The sequence below is a fragment of the Pristiophorus japonicus genome, chromosome 6 (assembly GCF_044704955.1).
Source record: "Pristiophorus japonicus isolate sPriJap1 chromosome 6, sPriJap1.hap1, whole genome shotgun sequence".
NCBI classification, from domain to species: domain Eukaryota; kingdom Metazoa; phylum Chordata; class Chondrichthyes; family Pristiophoridae; genus Pristiophorus; species Pristiophorus japonicus.
The window spans coordinates 196,915,684-196,941,598 of record NC_091982.1 but is presented as its reverse complement, the minus strand read 5'-3'; the positions used below and the strand labels follow the sequence as shown (position 1 = coordinate 196,941,598).

Sequence of the window (25,915 nt, the reverse complement as noted above, 5' to 3'; positions counted from 1 at the left end):
CCCCACAGCCTAGTTATGTAGTATTGTACTTAAGCATCTCCTGTGGGTAAGTGTGACAGCTCCACCAACAGCCCAACTGAGATCAGTCACTCGCGAAGCAGGAAAACACAGGTGCGAATATTCATTCTGCTGCTCTGGCACAGCACAATTTTATACCAACATGATTTATTGTCGACATGTTTCATACCAAAGCTCTTACCAGTATTCAATTATGTTGCACCAAGTAGTTAATAACAGAAAAATCTTCAAAAATAGAAAATTAGTTGATTTTTTTGAGATAGCATTTCAGCATGATCAGGAAAATATAGACAATAAAAAATAAATTAAAACTAGCAAAATAACTACAAAACTAGCATTGCTAAATATACTGCCTTTTATATCACTGGAAATGGGTTTCCGACAAAATAAAATCATTCTGAATACTGTAGAGAGTGTGATTACAAGGCACCAATCTCATAGAAACTTAGAAAATAGGTGCAGGAGTAGGCCATTCAGCCCTTCGAGCCTGCACCGCCATTCAATATCATGGCTGATCATTCCCTCAGTACCCCTTTCCTGCTTTCTCTCCATACCCCTTGATCCCCTGAGCCGTAAGGGCCATATCTAACTCCCTCTTGAATATATCCAATGAACTGGCATCAACAACACTCTGCGGCAGGGAATTCCACAGGTTAACAACTCTGAGTGAAGAAGTTTCTCCTCATCTCAGTCCTAAATGGCCTACCTCTTATCCTAAGACTATGTCCCCTGGCTCTGGACTTCCCCAACATCGGGAACATTCTTCCCGCATCTAACCTGTCCAGTCCCGTCAGAATCTTATACGTTTCTATGAGATCCCCTCTCATCCTTCTAAACTCCAGTGAATAAAGGCCCAGTTGATCCAGTCTCTCCTCATATGACAGCCCAGCCATCCCTGGAATCAGTCTGGTGAACCTTTGCTGCACTCCCTCAATAGCAAGAACGTCCTTCCTCAGATTAGGAGACCAAAACTGAACACAATATTCCAGGTGAGGCCTCACTAAGGCCATGTACAACTGCAGTAAGACCTCCCTGCTCCTATACTCAAATCCCCTAGCTATGAAGGCCAACATATTATTTGCCTTCTTCACCGCCTGCTGTACCTGCATGCCCACTTTCAGTGACTGATGAACCATGACACCCAGGTCTGGTTGCACCTCCCCTTTTCCTAATCTGCCGCCATCCAGATAATATTCTGCCTTTGTGTTTTTGCCCCCAAAATGGATAACTTCACATTTATCCACATTATACTGCATCTGCCATGCATTTGCCCACTCACCTAATCTGTCCAAGTCACCTGCAGCCTCTTAGCGTCCTCCTCACAGCTCACATCGCCACCCATTTTCGTGTCATCCGCAAACTTGGAGATATTACACTCAATTCCTTCATCTAAATCGTTAATGTATATTGTAAAGAGCTGAGGTCCCAGCACTGAGCCCTGCGGCACTCCACTAGTCACTGCCTGCCATTCTGAAAAGGACCAGTTTATCCCGACTCTCTGCTTCCTGTCTGCCAACCAGTTCTCTATCCACGTCAGTACATTACCCCCAATACCATGTGCTTTGATTTTGCACACCAATCTCTTGTGTGGGACCTTGTCAAAAGCCTTTTGAAAGTCCAAATACACCACATCCATTGGTTCTCCCTTGTCCACTCTGCTAGTTATGTCCTCAAAAAATTCCAGAAGATTCATCAAGCATGATTTCCCTTTCATAAATCCATGCTGACTTGGTCCAATCCGGTCACTGCTTTCCAAATGCTCTGCTATTTCATCCTTAATGATTGATTCCAACATTTTCCCCACTACTGATGTCAGGCTAACCAGTCTGTAATTACGCGTTTTCTCTCTCCCTCCTTTTTTAAAAAGTGGTGATACATTAGCTACCCTCCAGTCCATAGGAACTGATCCAGAGTCGATAGACTGTTGGAAAATGATCACCAATGCATCCACTATTTCTAGGGCCACTTCCTTAAGTACTCTGGGACGCAGACTATCAGGCCCCAGGGATTTATCGGCCTTCAATCCCATCAATTTCCTGAACACAATTTCCCACCTAATACGGATATCCTTCAGTTCCTCCTTCTCATTAGGCCTACTGTCCCGAGTACATTCGAAAGGTTATTTGTGTCTTCCTTCGTGAAGACAGAACCAAAGTATTTGTTCAATTGATCTGCCATTTCTTTGTTCCCCATTATAAATTCACCTGAATCCAACTGCAAGGGACCTACATTTGTCTTCACTAATCTTTTTCTCCACCATATTTATAGAAGCTTTTGCAGTCAGTTTTTATGTTCCCTGCAAGCTTCCTCTCGTACTCTATTTTCCCCCTCTTAATTAAACCCTTAGTCTTCCTCTGTTGAATTTTAAATTTCTCCCAGTCCTCAGGTTTGTTGCTTTTTCTAGCCAAATTATATGCTTCTTCCTTGGCTTTAACACTATCCTTAATTTTCTTCATTAGTCATGGTTGAGCCACCTTCCCAGTTTTATTTTTACTCCAGACAGGGATGTACAATTGCTGAACGTCATCCATGTGATCTTTAAATGTTTGCCATTGCTTAGCCACCGTCAACCCTTTAAGTATCCTTTGCCAGTCTATTGTAGCCAATTCATGCCTCATACTGTCGAGGAGTTCAGGACCCTAGTTTCCTAGGTTGATTCTGAAGATGAGGGGGTTAACTTATAAGGATAGGTTGACGAAGTTGGGCCTATACACATTGGAGATCAGAAGAATGAGAGGTGATCTTGTTGAAACATATGATAATGAGGGGGCTTGACACGGTGGATGCAGAGAGGACAAGAACAAAACTGGACTTTGAGCAATTTTTAACAGTCAGTTGAAGTCTAAAGTGAGATTAGTGCTTTGAAATGACTCAATTTTGGGAAAGGTTTGTTTTATATATTTTTTTTTAAACTGCTGCTGGTGACAATTAAAAAAAATAAACAACAGCATCACTCAAATTTGTGCTAATTATACTATAATCATCAATCCTTGATAGAGGCATGTCATCAACTGATTAGACTAGGTGAATGTATTTTCTAACAGACATTTGGCCCTTTTGGTCATTTGATTGATATGAGATGAGCTATTTTGGTAGTTGAAAAAAAATGGTGTTTCTGGATTAAAGTCTATGGGGGAGAAATTTGATTGGATAGCGCCTCTCGAGGGTTTGCAGTCGAAAGCGTCGACATTTGCGCCGCTCAAAAAATCCAGTGTGCCGTTACCGGCGGCGCGGAGTATCATCGCCCAAGAGTGTCGCGCCGGTGTTCAACACCCCCGGTATCGACACGGAAGCAAAATCTAGTTTGTGCGGCACCCGTAGTGCCTCCTCCAGAGAAAGCTGACGTGCAGAGCCGTTATGTGGCGCTAAGTGAAGGAATGACTGCATAAGGCAAGTGTGATTGATGTTTTTTTTGCGATTTAACTTTATTTGGGGTGAATAATGTATAGGGAATGTTTTTTGTTCTGATTTTTTTTTTTTGCAGGGAGACCTCTCTTAGGTCGCTACAAAGCCGGCTCTTTGGCACGGGATATTCGGTTGCCTAGCGCCCTAAGAGAAGTGAGGAATGCTCCCCTTAGCGCTCCAATCCACTCTCGAGGCACAAAAGCTGAATTTTGCTGTTCCCGTCGCTAAAAATTTTCCGCCGCTAAATTTAGCGGTTGCCCGACACTAGCACCTCAGGAACCCTCCAAACAAATATCTAGCCCTATAACTTTAGCAGTAACTATTCAATGTAATTGGTGATCTTTGTACATAAAAACTTTTACTGAAAGTACTCATTAATTGTATGTAAATTTTCATCTCTTGCATGTGTCAAGACAGTTCTTGTTAAATTTGGAACTTATTAGTTCTTTGATCCCATCAAAGTTGATCTTGTGGGAGTTCCACTGCAGTCCCATGTGTTTTAAATAACTACAGCGTTTTTTTAAAACTATTCATTCAAGTGCACACATGACAAATTTCTACACCATCAGTGACCACAGATAACCTTTATATATTTTAAATGATCCTTCATTCTGTTTGCCAAAAAGGTAGTTTCCATCAATAACACCAAAGATTATCACAAAACATTGTTGTCTTAATGATTTTTTCACGTACATGTCAACCTTAGAAATAAATGAGATGCTAGGCAGTACCACACTCTGAGCACTATTTAAAACCTTGCCAATAGCTAACACAGCTGCTTCTTCCCAAATTATGCCTGGTCTTGCTACAGGTTTGCTGTAACATATAGAATGCACATTTTAACTGGATCAAGCCCAACATAGCTTCAGCAATTCTATAACACAAGTTTGCATTGGATTGTTGCATTGCATAAATATGTAGGTCTTTTCAAAAGAACAGCTTGCAGTAACATTTTCTATTGCAACTTCCCAACCCCTGACCAAAAGTTCACAAATTTTTGTCCAGCCAGTTTATATAGTTGTTCATGATCCTATTTCCCACATCAAAGTTGGTAGGTGGCAGTGCAAATATCATGGCACCATGGAATCCATCTTCATAATGGTCAAGAGTCACTTCTATTCCAGCATCTTCTAAGCGCTTTGCATACATTATTCCATCATCCCTTAGGATATCATGTTCACAGGTTAGGATGTAGGCCCTTGGTAACAACTGAAGGATTTCTTTATCTGCAATTAGTGGTGCTGCTCTTGGGTCCAACAATGCTGGCAACTCCTTGATAACCTGTGGACTTCCCATTATCTGGACGACAGGTTTGTAGTTCTTTTTAAACGATTGTGGTAGAAGGGTTGTCCAGTTTAAGCGAGCTCGGATAGAAGTCAGCTGACTTAGGTCTGAAGCTGTGTGGTTGTTGACCAACATTGCATGGACAAAGCTCAGGTCACCATTCAGGTACTCCAGCCAGAAAAGGGCCATGACCTGTTTGTACAAGATAGGCGCAGCCATATTCTGTTGATAGGAAGGGGTATTGAAATCAAGAGCCTGAAGTACTGGATATATAAGAGCTTGAAGCTTGAGTCGGGTGGTGATGCTTCTGTCCATGACAAGCTACAAACAAAAAAAAAGTTTAAAGGTTTTTTTTATGTGACTAAAATATACCAGAGTTTGCAACATTACAATGTATCTGTTGATTTAGAAAATTCTGCAAACAAAACTACTGATCATTCAGCTTTACAACTTTAATCATAGTATTGCATAAATAATTTGGAAAATATACTCATCACTATTAATTGGTAGAATAGCAGACTGGAAGGTAGCAAATGTATCTCTGGTATTCAAGAAAAGAGGGAGAGAAAACAGAGAACTACAGATAGGTAGCCTGACATCAGTTGTTGGGAACATTATTAAGGAAGTGCTAACAGGGCACTTAGAAAATCAAAATATGATTAGGCAGAGTCAACATGGTTTTATGAAAGGGAAGTTATGTTTGACAAATTTATTAGAATTTTTTGAGGATGTAACTAGGAAGGTAGATAAGAGGAACCCGTAGATGTAGTATACCTGTATTTGGATTTCCAAAAGGCATTTGATAAAATGCCACATAAAGGGCCCAAGTTTCCACAGGATAATAAACGGGCTTTTCGTGCCTAAAACGGCGCCTAAAAAAAACCTCGCAATTCTGGAGCGCCCTGCAGCTCCTTGTCTGTTTGGCGCGGCGCCCAGGGGGGCGGAGCCTACACTCGCGCCGATTTTGTAAGTGGGAGGGGGCGGGTACTATTTAAATTAGTTTTTTTTCCTGCCGGCAACGCTGCGCGTGCGCGTTGGAGCGTTCGCGCATGCTCAGTGTGAAAAAAACATTGGCACTCGGCCATTTTTGTAGTTCTTTGTAGCTGTTTAATTTTTGAACTTTTTAAAATAAAAGCACATTAGCACTTGCAGCCTTCTCACTGTCTCCTTCCCCCCTCCCCCGCGGGAACGAAGCGGCTGTTCCCTTCCCCCCTTCCCCCCCTCCCCTCCACGGGAACGAACGGCTGTTTCCTTCTCCCCCCCCCCCCCGCGGGAATGAACGCCTGCAGAATTCTCCGTGCCTGAAGCACTTTCACACAGGTAGGAAGATGGTTTATTTAATCTTTTCTTTGCTTATAAATGTTTATTCAGGTTGGATTTATTTGTATAATATTTGTATAAGTATAAATAAGGATTTATTGTAGAATTTAATAAATTCCCTTCCCTCCGCACCCCCCCCCCCACCTCGTTCTGGACGTCTAATTTGTAACCTGCGCCTGATTTTTTAATGTGTAGAACAGGTTTTTTCAGTTCTACAAAAATCTTTACTTGCTCCATTCTACTTTAGTTTGGAGTACGTTTTCACTGTGGAAACTTTCAAATCAGGCGTCAGTGGCCGGACACGCCCCCTTTTGAAGAAAAAATTCTGTTCCAAAGTAGAGCTGTTCTACCTGACTAGAACTGCAGAAAAAAAAATGTGGAGAATTGCGATTTCTAAGATAGTCCGTTCTCCACCAGTTGCTCCTAAAAATCAGGCGCAAATCATGTGGAAACTTGGGCCCAAAAGGTTGTTATGCAAGATAAGGGCTCATGGGGTTGGGGGTAATATATTAGCACAAATAGAGGATTGGTTAACGGACAGAAAACAGAGAGTAGGAATAAACGGGTCATTTTCAGGTTGGTAGGCTGTAACTAGTGGGGTGCCACAAGGATCAGTGCTTGGGCCTCAGCTATTTACAAATTATATCAATGACTTAGATGAAAGGACAGAGTGTAATGTATCCACGTTTGCTGACGTTGCAAAGCTAGGTGGGAAAATAAGCTGTGAGGAGGACGCAAAGAGCCTGCAAAGGAATATAAACAGGTTAAGTGAATGGGCAGTAAGGTGGCAGATGGAGTATAATGTGGGGACATGTGAGATTATTCACTTTGGTAGGAAGAATAGAAAAACTGAATATTTTTTAAATGGTGAGAAACTATCAAATGTTGGTGTTCAGAGAGATTTATGCATGTTGGCCTTTAATGGAAGGGGGTCGGAGTACAAATGTAAGGAAGGCTTGCTATAATTGTACGGGGCTTTGGTGAGACCACACCTGGAGTACTGTGCACAATTTTGGTTTCCTTAGCTGAGGAACATAACATAAGAAATAGGAGCAGGAGTAGGCCATTTGGTCCCTTGAGCCTGCTCCGCCATTCAATAAGATCATGGCTAATCTTCTACCTCAGCTCCACTTGCCTGCACTATCCCCATATCCCTTGATTCCCTTAATTTCCAAAAATCTATCGATCTCTGTCTTGAATATACTCAACAACTGAGCCTCCATAACCCTGTGGTGTTGAGAATTCCAAAGATTCACCATCCTGAGTGAAGACATTTCTTCTCATCTCAGTCCTAAATGGCCGACCCCTTGTGCTGAGACTGTGATCCCTGGTTCTAGACTCCCCAGCCAGGGGAAAACATCCTCCCTGCACCTACCCTGTAAGAATTTTGTATGTTTCAATTAGATCACCTCTCGTTCTTCTAAACTCTAGAGAATATAGGCCTAGTCTACTTTATCTCTTCTCATAGAATAATTCCCCCATCCCAGGGATCAGTCTGGTGAACCTTCGTTGTACTCCCTCGATGGCAAGTATATCCTTCCTTAGGAGATCAAAACTGTACACAATACTCCAGGTGTGGTCTCACCATGGCCCTATATAATTACAGTAAGACCTCTTTACTCTTATACTCAAATCCTCTTGTAATAAAGGCCAACATAGCATTTACTTTCTTAATTGCTTGCTGTGCCAGCATGTTAACTTTCAGTGATTTGTGTACAAGGACACCTAGCTCCCTCTGAAAACCAACATTTCCCAATCTCTCACCATTTAAAAAATACTTTGCTTTTCTATTTTTCCTACCAAAGTGGATAACTTCAGATTCCTCCACATTATATTCCATTTGCCATGTTCCTGCCCACTCGCTTAACCTGTCTCTATCCCCTTGCAGCCTCTTTGCATCCTCCTCACAACTTACATTTCCACCTAGCTTTGTATCATCAACAAACTTGGCTATATTACATTTGGTCCCCTCATCCAAATCATTGATATAGATTGTGAATAGCTGAGGCTCAAGCTCTGATCCTTACAGTACCCCACTAGTTACAGCCTGCCAACCCGAAAATGACCCGTTTATTCCTACTTTCTGTTTTCTGTCTGTTAACCAATCCTCAATCCATGCTAGTATATTACCCCCAATCCCATGAGCCTTAACTTTGTTTAATAACAAGTGTCTTGTGTGACACTTTATCGAATCCAAATAAAAGGAACTATATACTTGCCTTAGAGGCGGTGCAACAAAGATTCACTAGATTGATTCCTGGGATGAGAAGGTTGTCCTATGAGTAGAGATTGAGTAGATTTGGGCCTGTAGTCTCTGAAGAATAAGAGGTCATCTCACTGAAATATAGGGGGATTAACAGAGTAGATGCTGAGAGCTTGTTTCCCCTGGCTGGAGACTAGGGGGCATAGTCTCAGGATAAGGGACAGCCATTTAAGAGAGTGAGATGAGGAGGAATTTCTTCATTCAGAGGGTTGTGACTCTTTGGAATTCTCTGTCCCAAAGGGCTGTGGATGCTCAGTCATTGAGTATATTCAAGGCTGAGATAGATAGATTGGACTCTAGGGAAATCAAAGGATATGGGGATCGGGCAGGAACATAGAATTGAGGTCGAAGATCATCCATGATCTTATTGAATGGCGGAGCAGGCTTGAGGGGCTGTATGGCCTACTCCTGCTCCTAATTCTTATGCTCTTGTAACAGCTGCAGAATTTAACTGAAAATCATGTTGCAGATACAGAAAATGGGCAGATGAATGAATACATCATAACAAAGAAAGAAAAAAAACAGCCAATGAAGTACTTTTTGAAGTGTAGACACTGTTGTGATGTGGGAAAAGCAGCAGTCAATTTGGACACAGCAGGATCCCACAACCAGCATTGTGATAATAACCAGATAATTTTTTTTAGTGATGTTGATTGAAGGATAAATATTGGGCAAGACGCCAGGGATAACTCCCTGCTCTTCTTCAAAATTTGGAACCTTTTATGTCCACCTCAAGAGCAGACGGGACCTTGGTTTAACATCTCATCCGAAAGACGGCGCCTCCGACAATACTGCACTCCCGCAGTACTGCATTGGAGTGTCAGACTAGATTTTTGTGCTCAAGTCTCTGGAGTGGGACTTGAACCCACAACCTTCTGATTCAGAGGAGTGTGTGCCATCCTCTGAGCCATGGCCGACAGACCAAATGATGACCCTGAAATCATAACGGAGTTGTCCTTCAGCCTTGAATTTTCTTTAAACAACTTATGGATATTTCTGAAGTTGCAAATGATTATTTTAAGGTTATTTCAATAATACTCTGACCTTGAACATCACTGCGGCAAGCCTAGGACAAACATTAACATTTGTTTACATTAAAAACACTGACTCCAATTTTGTGCAAACAACTTTCGTTAAATGCACATTCATTGGGCTTAATTTTCCCCAAAGCTATTTTTTGGCGTACTTGAAGAGTTATGCCCGTTTTTATGGGACTCAAGTACGGCAAAAAAAATCATCCAATATTCCTCGTTTGAATTCTTCATTTTGGCGCCGCCTAGCCCGTCGTTTAGTTTTGGGGGAGGAGCCCAAGATCTAAGCCAAAAAGATCGGGTTGCCACGGTAACCAGGGATACAATGTGGGCTGAGACTGGAAAGTGAAACATACAGCCAGCTCATAGCAACCTGCACAAGCACATTAAACATTGCAGCAACTTACCTCCATTAAATTATTAAAGTGTAATGACAAATGTCTATCTCTCCCTCCCCCCACCCCTTCCCCATGCTGGTCCCCGCTCCTATCCCTGGCCGAATGGTCTCCCGGTCTCGGTCCCCGCACCTATCCCTGGCCAAATGGTCTCCCAGTCCCCGCACCTATCCCAGGCCGAATAGCCTCCCGGTGCCGGTGTGCGTACCTATCCCTGGCCGAATGGCCTCCTTACTCCCTGTACCCGCTCTTAACTATGCCCGAAAGGCTTCCCCCCCCCTCTTGCTGCTGTCCAGGCATCTGCTGTGCTGATTTACTTACCCTCGCCGATTTTCTTCACTCACCAGAAGGTTTTCCCACAGAGGCCACATATGCCGGCCTAAAAAGAATTGGAGTAAATGGAGCTGGCCAAACTTGTTTAAATGGCCAAAACTGCCGCAGGTGGCAGGTTACGCCCCCATGACAAAAAAATACAAACCTAAAAAAATCGTAACTGAGTTACGCTGTGGCACATTGATTGGGGAAACTTTTATTTTTTTTTTAAAATTAGGCCAAAAAAAGTGGCGCACACCAAAGAAACGGCGCAAATCACTGGGGAAAATTGAGCCCATTGTTACATAAGAACATAAGAATTAGGAACAGGAGTAGGCCATCTAGCCTCTTGAGCCTGCTCCGCCATTCAACAAGGTCATGGCTGATCTGGCCATGGACTCAGCTCCACTTACCCGCCCGCTCCCCATAACCCTTAATTCCCTATTGGTTAAAAATCTATTGTAAGTTTTGATTTGATTTCTTCATTATCAAGTGCCCCGGCACATTCCACAAAAATGGATTTGTTCTATTTCTAAGTTTAAGACCACTTAAAATTACTATAGTTTGTCCAATAGATAATGGACTGTAATTACCTGCTGGCTTACAGCAGCAGCCAAGTTTCCTCCAGCACTGTCTCCAGAAACTGCAATTCGATTTGGATCCACTGAATACTGGGACAAGATCTCAGGCTGCAGAAAATATTTGGTGGCACTATAAGCATCATTAATCTGCTCAGGAAACCGAACCTCTGGGACAAGACGGTATCTAAATTTAAGAATGCACAATCTGATTAATTTCGATAAGACTCAATTTGCAAAGTTTTGACCTGATGCTAGTCTGACTCAGAAGAGTAATATAGAATTTTATTCTGTTTTTATTATATGAACATTTACTTCCAGTATTCTAAAAGGTTATATATATTATATACAATTTAATAAAAAGTTGTGTGTCTATAGTGATCATTGTGCAGTGTCAGTCATAAACGTCTGTTAATTTTCTTCTTTAGACATCTGTTAATTTGTTTTCTTCCTCATTGGTTAAGTCTCTGTGGGGGAAATATTGGACCTTATTTTCTGGGTGAGGTATGGGGGCAAACAGGTCCAAATTCATGGGCCTTAAACTGTCGTTAGGCCCCTTGCATGTGCTAATGAGGGGCTTAACGCCTGTTTAAGGACCACTCACGAAAATTGTTCAGTGTTGAGCAGAACATGTGTCGAGCATGCTGTGCTCAGGGTTTCCTATTCTTGCTGCGGCCTAACCAGGGGTCCTTAAAGGGTTGAACTTACTTGCTCCAATTCTCGCTGACATTACACCAAAAATAATATGGAAATTCTCCATCATACTCCATTTGCGTTGACCGATAAGTTCATTCTGAAATGACAACTCAATTTCTGACTGTTCCTTTCCTGAACCAGAAGAGTGGCATACAGCCAAGAACTCAGATCCTTGATCAGACAGTCCAAGTGCAAAGATATCTTACTATTACTGTGTTGCATCAAGCCTCTTGGCACTTTAACATTTTTGGCTACGATATGAAAAAACTGCTGTTGTCACAATTAACAGATTCCCTTCCATGAGGTTGAAAATACTGAAGTGGAAATGAGAAGGCATCTAATCACTAAATTTATTTTTAATTCAGCTTTTGAATAACGGGTGATGAATTTTGAAAGTATAGTTCAAAATAACAGAAATCCAATTAACCAACTCAAGAGTTTTCTGCAAAAGAAACCACAACATTGTCCTAAAAATGCATAATCCAGGAGAATTATGCTGTTAATTTGCAATTACTTACTCAATAGAGACAAGAACCGCATTCACATCTTTTGCCATCTTCCGACAAAGATGGTCATATGATCGCATTTCTGTATAAACAAGATAAAAAAAGGATAGCATTCTTAGGAGTCAGAGCTGTTTATATGTAGCCAACCAAAATTTTTGGTTACTGCCTAGGCTTTTGGGACAGATGCTACTATAAGTCTCAGGGACCCGATACAGCGGGAGGGAGAGGCACCCACTGAGCTGCCTGTGGAAATGTTTTTTTTAAGTTCCAAATTTTTTTCTTCTTGATGGAGCCTACACACATAGCCATGCTCCTAAATTACCTGAACAAACTCCTCTTCCACTGAGCCCCAAGGTCCTTCCACCTAGCTTGGCATTTGACAAGGTGCCACATAAAAGGTTACTGCACAAGATAGAAGTTCATGGGCTTGGGGATAATATATTATCATGGATAGAGGATTGGCTAACTAGGCTAAAAATTTGGCAGATGAAGTATAATGTTGGAAAATGGAAATTTGGCAGAAAAAAAATCAAAGAGCAAGTTATTATTTAAATGGAGAAATGCAGTACAGCAGGACTTAGGGGTACTTGTGCATGAAACACAAAAGGTTAGTATGCAGGTACAGCAAGTGATCAGGAAGGCCAATGGAATCTTGGCCTTTATTGAAAAGGGGATGGAAGCAGAGAAGTCTTGCTACAGTTGTACAGGGTTTTGGTGAGGCCACACCTGGAATACTGCATGCAATTTTGGTTTCCATATTTACGAAAGGATATACTTGCTTTGGAGGCAGTTCAGAGAAAGTTCACTAGGTTAATTCCGGAGATGAGGGGGTTGACTTATGGAGGAAAGGTTGAGTAGGTTGGGCCTCTACTCATTGGAATTCAGAAGAATGAGAGGTGATCTTATTGAAACATGTAAGATTATGAGAGGGCTTGACAAGGTGGATGCAGTGAGGATGTTTTCACTGATAGGGGAAACTAGAACTAGAGGGCATAATCTTAGAATAAGGGCTGCCCATTTAAAACTGATGGAGACATTTCTTCTCTCAGAGGATTGTGGATCTGTGGAATTCGCTGCCTCAGAGAGCTGTGGAAGCTGGGACATTGAATCCATTTAAGACAGAAATAGACAGTTTCTTAAATGATAAGGGAATAAAGGGTTATGGAGAGCAGGCAGGGAAGTGGACCCTAGTCCATGATTGGATTAGTCATGATCGTATTAAATGGTGCAGCAGGCTCGAGGGGCCGTACGGCCTACTCCTGCTATTTCTTATGTTCTAATACTGGATGCCAGAACTGAACAAGTAGACTCTCCATACAGCATTTATTCAGGGTCAATGGTAGCAAATGTGGAAATCGTTCTCCCCCCATTTCTATGTAATTTCCCGACCCTCACCTGGGTATGGGCAGGAAGATTTTGTGCCACTGGACTGCCCTCTAGAAAGGGAGAGCGGGGGGAGGCGTGGGTCCCCAAATGCACCTCCGGCACTGCCCACCAGAAAACTGGTGAGATGGGGCCAGAAAGCCCAAGCCTATGAATGCTGTTCTTGCTATGCCAGATCTTATAAGGGCCACAGACTGTGGTGCCTGATTCCGCAGGGATCCGGTTTATCAGACCCATAGCCCTGCTTTGTACTGGAAATGGATGAAGGGTTTGAAGCAGATTTATGAGGGGAAGAGCATGGATACCATTGAAGTATATTTTTTGACAGACAGCTTTGTACCCAGAAGAAGCCTGTTCTGGGTACAAGTATGGCACAATTTTTCTCAGTTCACTAGTTCAGTTCAGGTCAGGCCTTTGCAGCAAGGTGACAGAATGAAGGGGTCCATGAACAGCCAGGTTCACGTATAAACTTTTGCTCACAGATGTGTTTTACAAGTTACAAGAGATTATTGAGGATTTGAGATATTTATAACAAATTTTGTGATTTATTATTCCAGGCTATTGCTTCCCTTAATTTTATATGTTTAATAAATCCGCAAGGTTACTGTAGGAAAACAAATTATAACTATAAGTTTTACAACGGAAAGAAAAATCCTCCACAGCTTCAGGAATTAATGCACAAAGGATAATACAGAATTAACAAAGATTGCAGTGAAAACAACATTAAACTTTGCAATCAACATTGAAAACTGTTACACAGATTTAGAAATTTGACTTCTACAACCCAGGCTAGGGAAACACTCGCTCCCACTTATAGATGGGGAGTGGAGTGGAGTGAGGGTCAGGCAATGGTTTATCATTAATTTTGCAATGGGCTCCAGCAAAAGAAGTCTATCTTCTTCACCGAAAAATGTAGTGCACAGTATATTGGGCATGCAGACCTGCATAGCAGAATTTCTGAACATGTTCACTGCTAGTGAGGATCTGCACCAATGTAAAATCGGGGCTATACTCTTCAAGGTTTACTTTGAAAAGGAACACTTAGAATCATAGGGCCCAAGTTTCGGGCTGCGCCGTTGGACGCCCGTTTTTCGTGCCACAAAGTGCGCCTAAAAAAAACTTACAGATTCTCCGGCTCCCTGCTGGTCCTCTTGAGTTGGGCGCGGCGCAGCACAAGCTGTATGGGGCGGAGCCACAGTGGGCGCGCATGTGCAGTAGCTCCAGGTGCCCAAAACTGTGTGGGAGGGGCCCGAAGCACGCAGCCCCTAGCCCTGGCTGAATGGCCTCACTGGGGCTGCGGCATAAGGCTGCCTCCCACGCCCAGCTGCTGCTTCCTCCCGACCCGACTCGACTCTCTCTTCCCCGCCCCGGACCCGACCCCCCGGACTGGACCCGACCTGCGCTCTTCCCCCCCCGACCTCCCTCTCCCTCCCTCCCTCCCTCCCCCATCGGACCCGACCTCCCTTCCACCACTCCCCCGACCCGACCCGCGCTCCCGACTCCCGGCACCCACCCCCCCCCCCCCCCCACCAGGACCGGACCGGACCCGACCCAACCTGACCTCCCTCCCCCCGCCCCCGACACGGACCGAACTCGCTCCGCCCCCCCTACCCGACCCGCGCTCCCGACCCTGATCCGCGCTCCCGACCCCGGACCCGACCCGACCCAACGCCACCTACCTGTAAATCTGGTGCTGGGGACGGGCCCTGCCCGAAGTCTTGGGCCCGGCCCGTTCAGCCTCCCCCCCCTCCCTCTCCCCTCCTCCTTCCCCCCCTCTCCTCCCCCTCCCCTTCTCCTTCTCCTCCCCCCTCTCCTCCCCCCCTCCCCCTTCTCCTCCCCCCCCTCCCCCTTCTCCTCCCCCTTCTCCCTTCTCCTCCCCCCCTCCCCCTCCCCTCCCCCTTCTCCCTTCTCCTCCCCCCCTCCCCCTTCTCCTCCCCTCCCCCCTTCTCCTCCCCCTCCCCCCTTCTCCCTTCTCCTCCCCCTTTCCCCTTCTCCTCCCCCCCTTCCCCCTTCTCCTCCCCCCCTTCCCCCCCCCCTTCCCCCTTCTCCTCCCCCCCTTCCCCCTTCTCCTCCCCCCCCCTTCCCCCTTTCCCCCCTCCTTCTTTCTCCCCCTCCCCCTTCTGCTTTCCTCCCTTCCCCCTTCTCCTTTCCCCCCCCTCCCCTTCTCCTTTCCCCCCCCTCCCCTCACCCTGCCTCCCCCCTCTGTCAGAAACACAGACACTGACAGAGAGTGAGAGACACACACAGACAGACAGAGAGATAGAGACACTGACAGAGACACACTGGGGGTGGGGGGGGGGGGGCATCCCAGCACGCTGTTGGAGGGCTCCCGGTGCTGCAGACGGTAAGTAGAAAATGTTTTATTTATTGATTTAAAAAAAAAAATTCTTATTAATTTTTTTGGATTAATTTATTGGTTGATTTATTGATGTTGGCTCTTTATTTGTAAAACTGAAGTGTAAAACTTCCCTTTAAACCCCCCAACCACACCCCCCCCCCCGCCCATTCCCTACACCTGATTTTCTAAAGTGTAGACAAGGTTTTTTCGAGCGTACAAAAATCTTCACTTACTCCATTCTAAATTAGTTTGGAGTAAGTTTTCACCGCCGAAACTTTGAAAACAGGCGTAAGTGACCAGACACGCCCCCTTTTGAAAAAAAAAATTCTGTTCCAAAGTGAAACTTTTCTAACTGACTAGAACTGGAGCAAACTAAATGCCGAGAATTTGAATTTCTAAGATACTCCGTTCTACACCAGTTGCTCCAAAAAATCAGGAGCAACTGAGGCTGAAACTTGGGCCCATAGAATGGGTACAGCACAGGAGGCTGCCATTCGGCCCGTCGAGCCCGTGCTGGCTCTCTGTAAGAGCCCTTCAGCTAGTCCCACTCCCCCGCCCTTTCCCCATAACCCTGCATTTTTTCCCCCCTTCCGGTACTTATCCAATTCCCTTAGTGAAAAGAGGCTGCTATCTCTATTTCTCTTTAAACTCCATCAGCTATACCGAATTAGTTAAGAACACACATTTAAATGAGGAAGAATATGTGCTTTGGATGTTTAACAAGAAGGTTGAGAGGTTCACTACTTCCTTTTGTAGTACACTTACTTGCACTTCCTAAAGCCCATCCTCCACCGTGTATGTAAATAATGCTTCGCTTTAGTTCACCATCCAGCCTCTTCTTGGGCTCAAATACTCTGACTTGCACTCCATCAAATGTCGTGTCCGTTACTTCAACTGTTTCACTTGATTGAGGGGCAAGCATCTCAAACATGGTAATAACAAAATTTAGAGCCTTCAGGTGGTGGCTAAGTCCCAACTGCTGCACCAGATGACACTGAGAAACAATACAATAGAATATCATCATTAATTGTACCCACAATAATCTTTTTCACTCATTTATTTGTAAAGTCAAAAAATCTAAAACTTTACTTGAAACTATATATTTATTTATTAATTGACTATCTGTACATAAAGTAATTATGAGTATAAATGCAACTTCAGTACAGAGATTGTACAGTTATTCCACAGTAATTCATTAAATGTACAAACTTTGTTTCAACAGGGTTGTTTCCTCAGACAAATTGTACGTTTTTTTTGGTCAGAATAACAGATACTGAAATGCAGAAATGGTTATGTAAACTACATGAAAGAGCCAGTTATTTCTTTATAATTCAAATGCCTGATATCACCTTGTTTTCCTTAACCCTGCAGTAATGTGAGGAAATATATTTATACCATGTACAACTTTAGTCTGATCTGTTAACAATACAAAGATAGGTATTCACCTTAATTTTAGTAAACATTGGAGTCTGAGGCTGGTTTGTTCACAGGTCAGTACCTAAACTTGACTTGTTTAATAACCTCACAGAATGTCTTTGATTGGGTCAAGTGTCCAAAGAGAATAGTTAAATCGAGGGGCTATTTCAAAAATTCCCAAAATAAATTTCATATCCCAAGTCTTCGCCAATATCATGGTACGGCTCCCCCAAGTGGACCTGACTACTGCCAATACAGGTCTCACCCGGTGTACCTCCACTACCCCAGTGAACACCTGCGGCTCGGGGACTTCCGCTGTGGGGAGTCATTACTCCATCTTTATACATTACCATATTTGAGGCAAGTGAAGACTCCACCTTCTAAAGGCCATTATGGAATCTTCAACTTAAGGCCAGGGCTTAGTACATTAGGTTCCAACCTAGATTCCTGCTGAAGCTATGGGAGGAGTATGCTAGAATAGCTGAAGACTGTCAAGGCCAACATACTTTGCAAGCACTTTCTAGTGTCATTTTATTACTGAAAATAACGGGAATGGATTTCCATGCAAGAGCTCTCGTTCGTCCGCTGTAACTTCAGTAAATGAATCAGAGAAGAACCATAAAAATAATTCCTTTAAAAAAAAATGGTTGTTTTTTTCCTAGTTTTTTTCCCTCACAGTTGTGATTTGTTGCCATTTTATGAGCCTTTTAATTGCAAATATATCATTTTGCATGTGTGATTTTTCAAATCTGAAAAGTGTGACATTGAGCTAGCTGCATAGCTTTTATTATTAATATATAACTGGATAACAATCTGTCCAATAGGGATTGAAAGAGTATGCCTGAAAGCTTGTGAAAGGTACATTTAATTTAATTATCTTTTTTCAGGATCCCTATACAGGTTGAGCATCCAAAATCTAGAGTTCCGGAATCCGGATCGATTGGTGGCAAGGTCGTCCGGATCCGCAAAATGTTCCAGAATCCGGACCACCGGCCTTGCCGACCTCGGGCCTCACCTTGCCGCCGCTGACCTTAACCCGCCGCCGCTTGCCTTGCCCCGCTCGCCGCCGCTGCCCTTACCTCGGGGCCTCCTCACCGACCCGCCCCAACACCTCCTCTGCGATGGGGCCCGCCAGCCCGAACACTTCTTTGGCGGCTGGGCCCGCCCAAACACCTCCATGACAGCGGGTCTCTGCCCAAACAACTCCTCGGCGGCTGGGCCCTGCCCGACCCGAACAATTCCTCGGAGAGCAACCCCCCCCTCTGAAATCCGGAATTACTCGAACCTGGGCTCGGGTGTTTCTGGATTTCGGATGTCAGAAACACGTTCCGAAGTTCGGAAAAACATGAAAACCGGCTCGGCCTCGGTCCCGAGGTTGCCGGATTCGGGATGCTCAAATGTATTTGAAAGGATGGCAAGTGACCAGTTTCTAGGCTTTAGCCAATTACATTTTGAACAGATCAAGCAAACCTATAATTTTCCCCATCTCCCTGAATAAAACATCAACACCAAAAAATGCTATTTGATCTCCTCTCCTACACCTTGCTTAGTTAAACAGATAATATTTACATACTAATTGCCTTTAACAGAAGTTAATACTGGTCAGAAACTGAACTGGTATGGAATAGTACAGCTCGGGATGGTGAAACCTGTAAATTAGGGACACCTAATGAACTTGAATCAAGTTCCCTTTAGTTGTAGGTGTCCTTATTTTCAAAATGGTCATTGTATGGACAGTAAACCAAATTGACTGGATCTCCTGTAGCATTCCTTCTTTTTTTTGCTCTCACCTGGGATCGTGCCTAATTTTGGAGCCCTGTCAGCGAGATGTGATTTCCATTCTATTTTTTGTTTGTTGGGATTCCTAGTTCATTGCCTTCCTGGGGTCCTTTTCCATTGAAGGAGGGATGTCCTAATTCTGGGATCTGCTACGTTGGCAGCCTGTACTGTTGTGCGAGACATTCCAAGAACCAGGAGGCCACCCGTGACCAGGCAAAGAGAGGAAACTGAGAAATTACAGCACAGGCAGAGGCCTTCAGCACCCAGTACTGGCATTCTCTCCTGGAACCCTCAGATCCTTTTATATTCTTCCTTTTCAGATATTTAGCCCCTTCCCTTTCATATTAAATATTAGCCTCTACCTCAATAGCCACATGTGGTGAAGGAACCCACAGTCTAATAGCCCTCAATTTAAGAATCTTCCTCCTCCCTTCCTCCTTGGTTCTCCCACTTTACTTGCTGATCCTTTCTCAGTGCTGCTCTCACTCCATGTTGTTGCTGCTGCTCCTGGTTCTTCAGAGAATTGTGTTGCTCAACCCCACCCTCCCCCCTCCTGAATGCTGAGACCAGCCCATAATCAGACTGGGGGGGGGGGGCACTGTGGTGGGAAATTTTATGCAATGATCACCAAGTAAATAATCCAGAGGCAGCACCCTGCAGGCCCATACCCCATTTTGCAAGAGTACTCGTCATTCCAGTGCAGTTTCTGGCTTTTGTAGAATGGGAGTTCTTTACCCAGCATTCACAGTGGCAGAGAAACCCCTCTATCCTTGGGATAAAGCGGTTTCTCTGGGTAAAGAGATCCCCATTCTACAAATGCCTTTTTTAGGGCATTGAAGGCTGTCTGTTGTTCATAATTTGAGCGTGTCACTGGTGTCAAGGTAAGTTACATGGGACTATCAGCAAGTCTCTGTCTTTTACAGTTGTCTGTTTTTTGGGGGTGTCCTTTTGTACAAGTTTTACTGTATTCTATTGAACAGTAGTTTAAGTAATATAAAAAATAAACATTTCAAAGAATAGTTTTAGTTCTTTTGTTTGGATTTCAAATTGACATTAGTCACAGCAAAAAATAATTAATTCCACTTGTGTAGTTCAGGTATTGTTTGAGACATATTTACCACACAGGCAAAGTGGAGCCCACAATGCTGCTCAAGTTTATTTCTTTCATAAAACAAAATTTTATTTGAATAGTCAATTATCTTTCAATAAGTACTTGGGACAATGTTTATATTGAATAGTTTGTGCTATGCTACCCATAAGTAACATTATACTAGGTTGCTAAATATTGACATATATTAAGTGTGTGATCACTTCTAAAAGTCCCCTTCCTCAACGGGTGAATAAATGCTCAAAAATGAGATGTTCATTCCTGAAGCAATTGTTTAGCTGCCATAAAGTATAGACATCAGCTGACCACTGCTGAATATAGAGGAAAGTTCACCAATGTGTCTTGTGCAACCTCAAAGCTACAAAACTGCACATGATTACACAAGGATGTAGGTAAAAGGTCAGCCAACTCCCTTTCAATCTTAAAAACAAAAGTAGAACGTAAAGGAGACATCAATAAAATGGCAGGACTGTCGTATGAGGAGAGATTGGGTCGACTAGGCCTGTATTCACTAGAGTTTAGAAGAATGAGAGGGGATCTCATTGAAATGTATTAAATTCTGACTGGGTTAGACAGACTGGATGCAGGGAGGATGTTTCCCCTGGCTGGGAAGTCTAGAACAAGAGGTCACAGTCTGAGGATACGGGGTAGGAAATTTAGGACCGAGATGAGGAGAAATTTTTTCACTCAAGAGGATGGTGAACCTGTGGAATTCTCTACCACAGAAAGCTGTGGAGGCCAAGTCACTGAATATATTCAAGAAGGGGATAGATAGATTTCTAGACACAAAAGGCAGCAAGTGATATGGGGAAAAAGCGGGAATATGGTGTTGAGATAGAGGATCAGCCATGTTGAATGGAGGTGCAGGCTCGAAGGGCTGAATGGCCTACTACAGCTCCTATTTTCTATGTTTCTAAAAGTCTAAACTCATACCTATTCCAGTCGTAATTCTAATAGATATATTTTCTCCAGTTGACAGTTTTAATGCTCAGCATATGAAACATTACCAAATCATTCAGAAACAGCAGTTTTCTTAACAATTCCAATCAGTTGTGCATCAAAGTAGAAATCTTTTATTAAAACAATCAGTTTACTTTAATTGAATTCCTCAATTAATAGTTAATTGGGCTGTGGTACAGCTCTAAATCAGAATTGTATTTATTGAACTCTTAATCCAAGCACATTTCCAGGTAATCCAGCTGCATGTTTATGAAGGTTAAATAGTACTGTATTTGTACATGAATGCATTATCTGTTGTTCAACCAAACCTCAGAGAAATTTCAGTCACGTAGACTGTTACAAATACGAGTCCTGAAATTCCTATGTTTTTTTGAGCGCTTAAATCAGGCAATCTGGGTGGTGGAGGAGGTATTTGGTTCCACCGACTGGCCACTCCTTTTGCCCACAATGCAAAATTCCAATGAAGGGGAAAACAAGACTGGCAGGATGATGTCCTCCAGCAAAAATCTATCCAGTTCCATCTATCTTGTGACCAACATGCATGATGCAGGCAGACTTACCGTACAGAAATGTAAGTGGGGCCCATAATGCATTTTCCCAACAATGAATGAAGATAAGAATTAGGCAACAGAACATTGATGGCTTGCCCAAAGGAGTTTCTCTTCCTTCGACTATAATGGTCTGAACCTTCATCACTACCCTCCCCCCTCCCCCCTCCCATGGCACCATTCCTATTTTCCTGCCTCACACAGAAATTGCCATAAATACCATGAGCACCTGTCCCCAGAATTTGAGACACAGTCATTGCTGTTTTGATTGAGAGGTAGATGTTCCAATCCACCACATTTCTGGTGGTACAGCAGCCCGCCAAGAATTTCCCCACATATATACTTTGATCCAAATCTAGCTAAGAGAATTAGTGAAGGGTTGTATTGCTTGTCTTTCTTTGTATTAGGAAGATACACATAACGATCTGAAAACTACAGGATCTACAGTAATTCCACTGTATTGTCCTTGCTGCTGCTTATCAGTTCATTCTTAATGAAGCTGTTCTCTAGTTTATACCATAATGCCTCCAACCAGCAAAATATCTACATACTTACCTTCTGCCTCGGGATCCATGGAGACTTGCGTTCCTGGGCCTCTACATGTTCGCCTGTGTAGAGACCAACGTATCCCAGGGGCGCACGCGGTTCGCAAGCTCCCCTGGGATCATGTGGGTTGGCCCAACCAATCAAAGAAGGGAATTCCGAATCATGCTTATAAGCATGAATGGGGATCACAATAAAAAAAAGTGAACTTAAGTAAATATTTAAAAAATTACTCAATTAAAATGAATTAAAATACAATTTGATTAAAACAAAAATTTAATTTTTTGAAAAATAATAATTTTTTTGAAAAATAATTACCTTATTGTACATTTGTTTTAATGTTTAAATGAATGAAAATAATGGGTTTTTTTCATAATTTTTTTATTCTTACGCCGGTAAAAGCAGGCCTTACCAGGCGTAAGAATTTTGCAGGTATTCTCTGGGCAGAAGTTGGGCAAATAGCCCAACTCTCCGCCCGCGGATGCCCTTTTCCCAGATCGCAAGCTCTTGTGCGGGCTCTACGGGTGCGTGCGCACCACGTACATGCCCGTAGGGATCACAAATTATGGCCCAATGTGTTTATTCTACTGCTTTATGAAGTTTAGGAGGTCACTGAGGGCTCGTGAACAATGTTCCCTTTAAGCTATGCTGCGTTCTGTGTGGCCTGTTTCAGTGTGCGGTCCCTTCAAATTTCCGCACATGCGGTATTTACAAGAGAGAAGCTAATGAGCGGCTTGCGCGAGACCTTTCCCATTACTTAGTGGGAACATTGCTCGTGATATATCCAGCAAATTAAACAAGACAGGTAAATCGTCCCGAATCCGGAATTCCGAAAACTGGACATTTTTGAGACAGCCAGGATATTGACATTGGGCGGCGAGGGACGAGGAAACCGGTAAAAATTGCAGCGCCGGGGTGGGGGGCGAGGAACAGAGGATCAGCGGGCGGTGGAATCGGTGGGCGGCAAGGAGCAGCGAAGCAGCGGGAATCGGCCGGCGGTGAGGAGTACCAACAGCGAGGTCCGAAATCTGGCAAAACCCAAAAACTGGCACGGATTCAGTTCCGAGGTTTCCGGATTTCAGATGTTGTACAAGGGTTTTTTATCGACCACTGGGTTTCTTATTGGAGGCCTGTAAATACGGGAGGAACATGCTCAAGTCAATGGAAAAGAAAATCCGGCACGGTGCACAGCAGGCTACACATTTGCTATCAGCCTGTTTTGGTCAACTGGCATTAACCAATTTCATCCCCTTTCCTCTATTTTGCACATTACAATTTATAACATTCTTCAAATCGAGAAAGCCCAAACAGTTTTAATATCATATCCAGTCTGTATACAATAAATAAATCATATCCAATCATACAATTTACTGCAATATTCTGAATAGCAATGTTACTAGTATCAATAACTGGTTCAGTAGTTAACATCACGGTCAATAAATGCACAATTGGCATGTAATTTGAACAGTTAGTCAGTTCCTCTTCAACCAAGGTCAGCTAGATTTCTGCAAGGCTTGAAGTGAAATCATATCTGAGCAGCATGATTAAATGAATCTGGTGAACTAAACTTCACAAATTACTTTTCTTCTTTACTGAACTATCGTGCTTTAAAAAGGTAAAAAAATGGAAAATTATGGGCTAGATTTTCAGTTTTCAAAAACTGTAATTTTACGCCAAAATTACCATTTTCGCTGCACTACCGTTTTTAGGCCCGCTTTTCAGCCTTTAATTCGGTAAAAATCGGCATTGCATGAGGATTCGCAGCGCAAACCGCGAATTTCGGCAACTTTAGTCCGGGGCCAATAACGCTGCGAGAGTGGCCTTGGGGGGGTGGGGGGGGGGAAATTGCAATTTTTTTTTTTTAAAAACAAACATTCACAAAACCTTTACCTACTAAATCGCTGAAAAAGAATTAAAAAGTAAATGCTTTAACTTACCTTTTTTGCAGGTCTTTATATTACCACTGCTGGCAGGGCTGCACCGCAAGTTTGACCCGGTCGGTATTCTGGGCGCAGAATACGGGTCCCGAGAGAGCCAAAAATCGATCGCAAACGCAATTTGCGATGTTGCATGTTGGCGCTCCTCTCCCCGGCGGTACGTGGCAGCGCCACTGAAAAAAGGTACCCCGAAGATCCTGCCGACTGGGTTTTCGCCGCAGAGGGTCAAATCGCAGCGAAAACCCAGTCGCAAAGTCGGCGAAAATATAGCCCATAGATGATGTTACATGCAAAAATAAATAAAACTGTTTTACCTAAGCTATTTTGATTAACTACTTTATCTCTTAGAGATGGGGGCAAGACCAGGAAAGATTGGTCCATCTAGAATATACATTATCAGGCTCACATTTATATACTACAAAGAAAACAATTAGTGGTACAGTATCTAAATACAACAAAACTATTTTAAGATAACAATGTGGCAGTGCCCAACACTGATGTCCAAGACTTCAGACTTGGACCAGTTATATCGATATCAGGATCAGTGATGCCAAAAGGTGATTATGATCCAATTTCAGTAGGCGATAAACATATCTGAAAAGATATCCCAACCCTCTCCTTTGAACAGTGGGATTCTCAAAATAATCCTTACATTATCAGATTTAAAAAACATTTATCAGATTTAAAATATTTAAGGAACAATTTCCCTCACCCACTCTGCCCACAGCTAGGCAGGAGCAGTGCATTCGAAGTGTGCTGTTCCTAATAAGGTCCAAGATTTTCTGGGGCACCTTCAGCACCTGCTGATGGGGGAGGTGTATATTAAGCCTCAGATTGGGACCTTCAGACTCTTGATCACCAATCAGCAGCTAGAGGGTCTTGATTCTATCCAAAAATCTTAGGGAAAGATAAAAAAAATAATCAATTGCTGTCTTCAACCTGCCCATGGGACTCCTGCCAATCATACAGGGACAGGCCATATTGCCATGTTTCTCTGGACACCCCTGTAGTTGGCCCTCAGTGTGCATTCCCCAAGGATAACGAGGCAGGAGATTGGGAACACAATAGACAAGGCATTTTGGATATGGACTGCAATTCTGAGGAAAGTTCTATATACAAAATACCTGGTCTGTTCTCTCCACGTTTGCTGCCTGACCTGCTGAGTGTTTCCAGCATATTCTGTTTCTGTTTAAAATGTTTGCACGTTTTGTTTCAGTTGAATATGGTTAGTATCTTTTCTTTTATTTGTTCATGGGATGTGGGCATCATCAGCAATGCCAGCATTTAATGCCCATCCCTAATTGCCCTCGAGAAGGTGGTGGTGAGCATCCCTCTTGAAAACAACTGCGTGGCTTGCTCGGCCATTTCAGAGGGCAGTGAAGAGTCAACCACATTGAAGTGGGCCTGGAATCATATATAGGCCAGACCGGGTAAGGATGGCAGATTTCCTCCCCTAAAGGACATTAGTGAATCAAATGAGTCCGAGATAGAAGCCCGGGACTTAGTAGGAGTGGAACATCTGTTTATGTACAAATTGCCTCCTGGGATTTATTTTTTTGCAACTGAGAAAAAGATAAATATAGCCCACAACAACTGATTAAAAAAGCATTAAAAAAAATCAATGGCTGATAATATGTGCAAGGTTCACTATATTCCTAGTTGCCAGCAGAAACGGGGTTATAAATGTTTCTTAAATTATTTATTCTTAATGTCATGAGATTCCTCATTTCCTGTCCTATTCCCATTTTATTTTTTTTCTGCTTAGACTTCTACATTTGGTTTCTATTCCATTCCTTACTGAAAAATGGGCAAGCTGCTCCTAGGCCTCCAGCCACGTGCTGGAGACTATGAAAGACAAATTGAATCACTGTCTCATTTCTCCTTCCCTTTCCATTCCTTCTGGAGAAGCTGCTTTTACTCAATAATACCACCGAGAGCAGGAATCCATCATTTATGAAATCATATCATTCCTATCTCATGGGACATCACTATCAAAAACATTATCATTGGCATTTTCCACAGATTGTTCATTAGACTCCCTTCCTCATTCTGATCTTTTCACGCATTTCTTTACTCTGGAATCAATTATTAAAGA

The 25,915-nt window shown here is 43.2% G+C and overlaps 1 protein-coding gene across 3 annotated transcripts in view; it reads right to left on the bottom strand.

Moving 5' to 3' along the window:
- Window positions 1-839: 839 nt before the first annotated feature.
- The window catches only part of LOC139265924 (neutral cholesterol ester hydrolase 1-like), a 30,432-nt gene continuing 5,356 nt past the window's right edge, over window positions 840-25,915 (bottom strand). The window contains exons 1-5 of one of the 3 annotated variants that reach the window (XM_070883521.1): window positions 24,533-24,709; window positions 16,295-16,523; window positions 11,821-11,890; window positions 10,622-10,793; window positions 840-5,028 (exon numbers count right to left, since the gene is read on the bottom strand). In XM_070883521.1, coding sequence (XP_070739622.1) covers window positions 4,411-5,028; window positions 10,622-10,793; window positions 11,821-11,890; window positions 16,295-16,460 — 1,026 coding nt within the window. In that variant the 5' untranslated portion in view covers window positions 16,461-16,523; window positions 24,533-24,709 and the 3' untranslated portion in view covers window positions 840-4,410. Of the gene's footprint in view, window positions 5,029-10,621; window positions 10,794-11,820; window positions 11,891-16,294; window positions 16,524-18,735; window positions 18,997-24,532; window positions 24,710-25,915 lie in introns of those variants that run through there. The other 2 variants (XM_070883522.1, XM_070883520.1) reach the window with 2 other exon arrangements.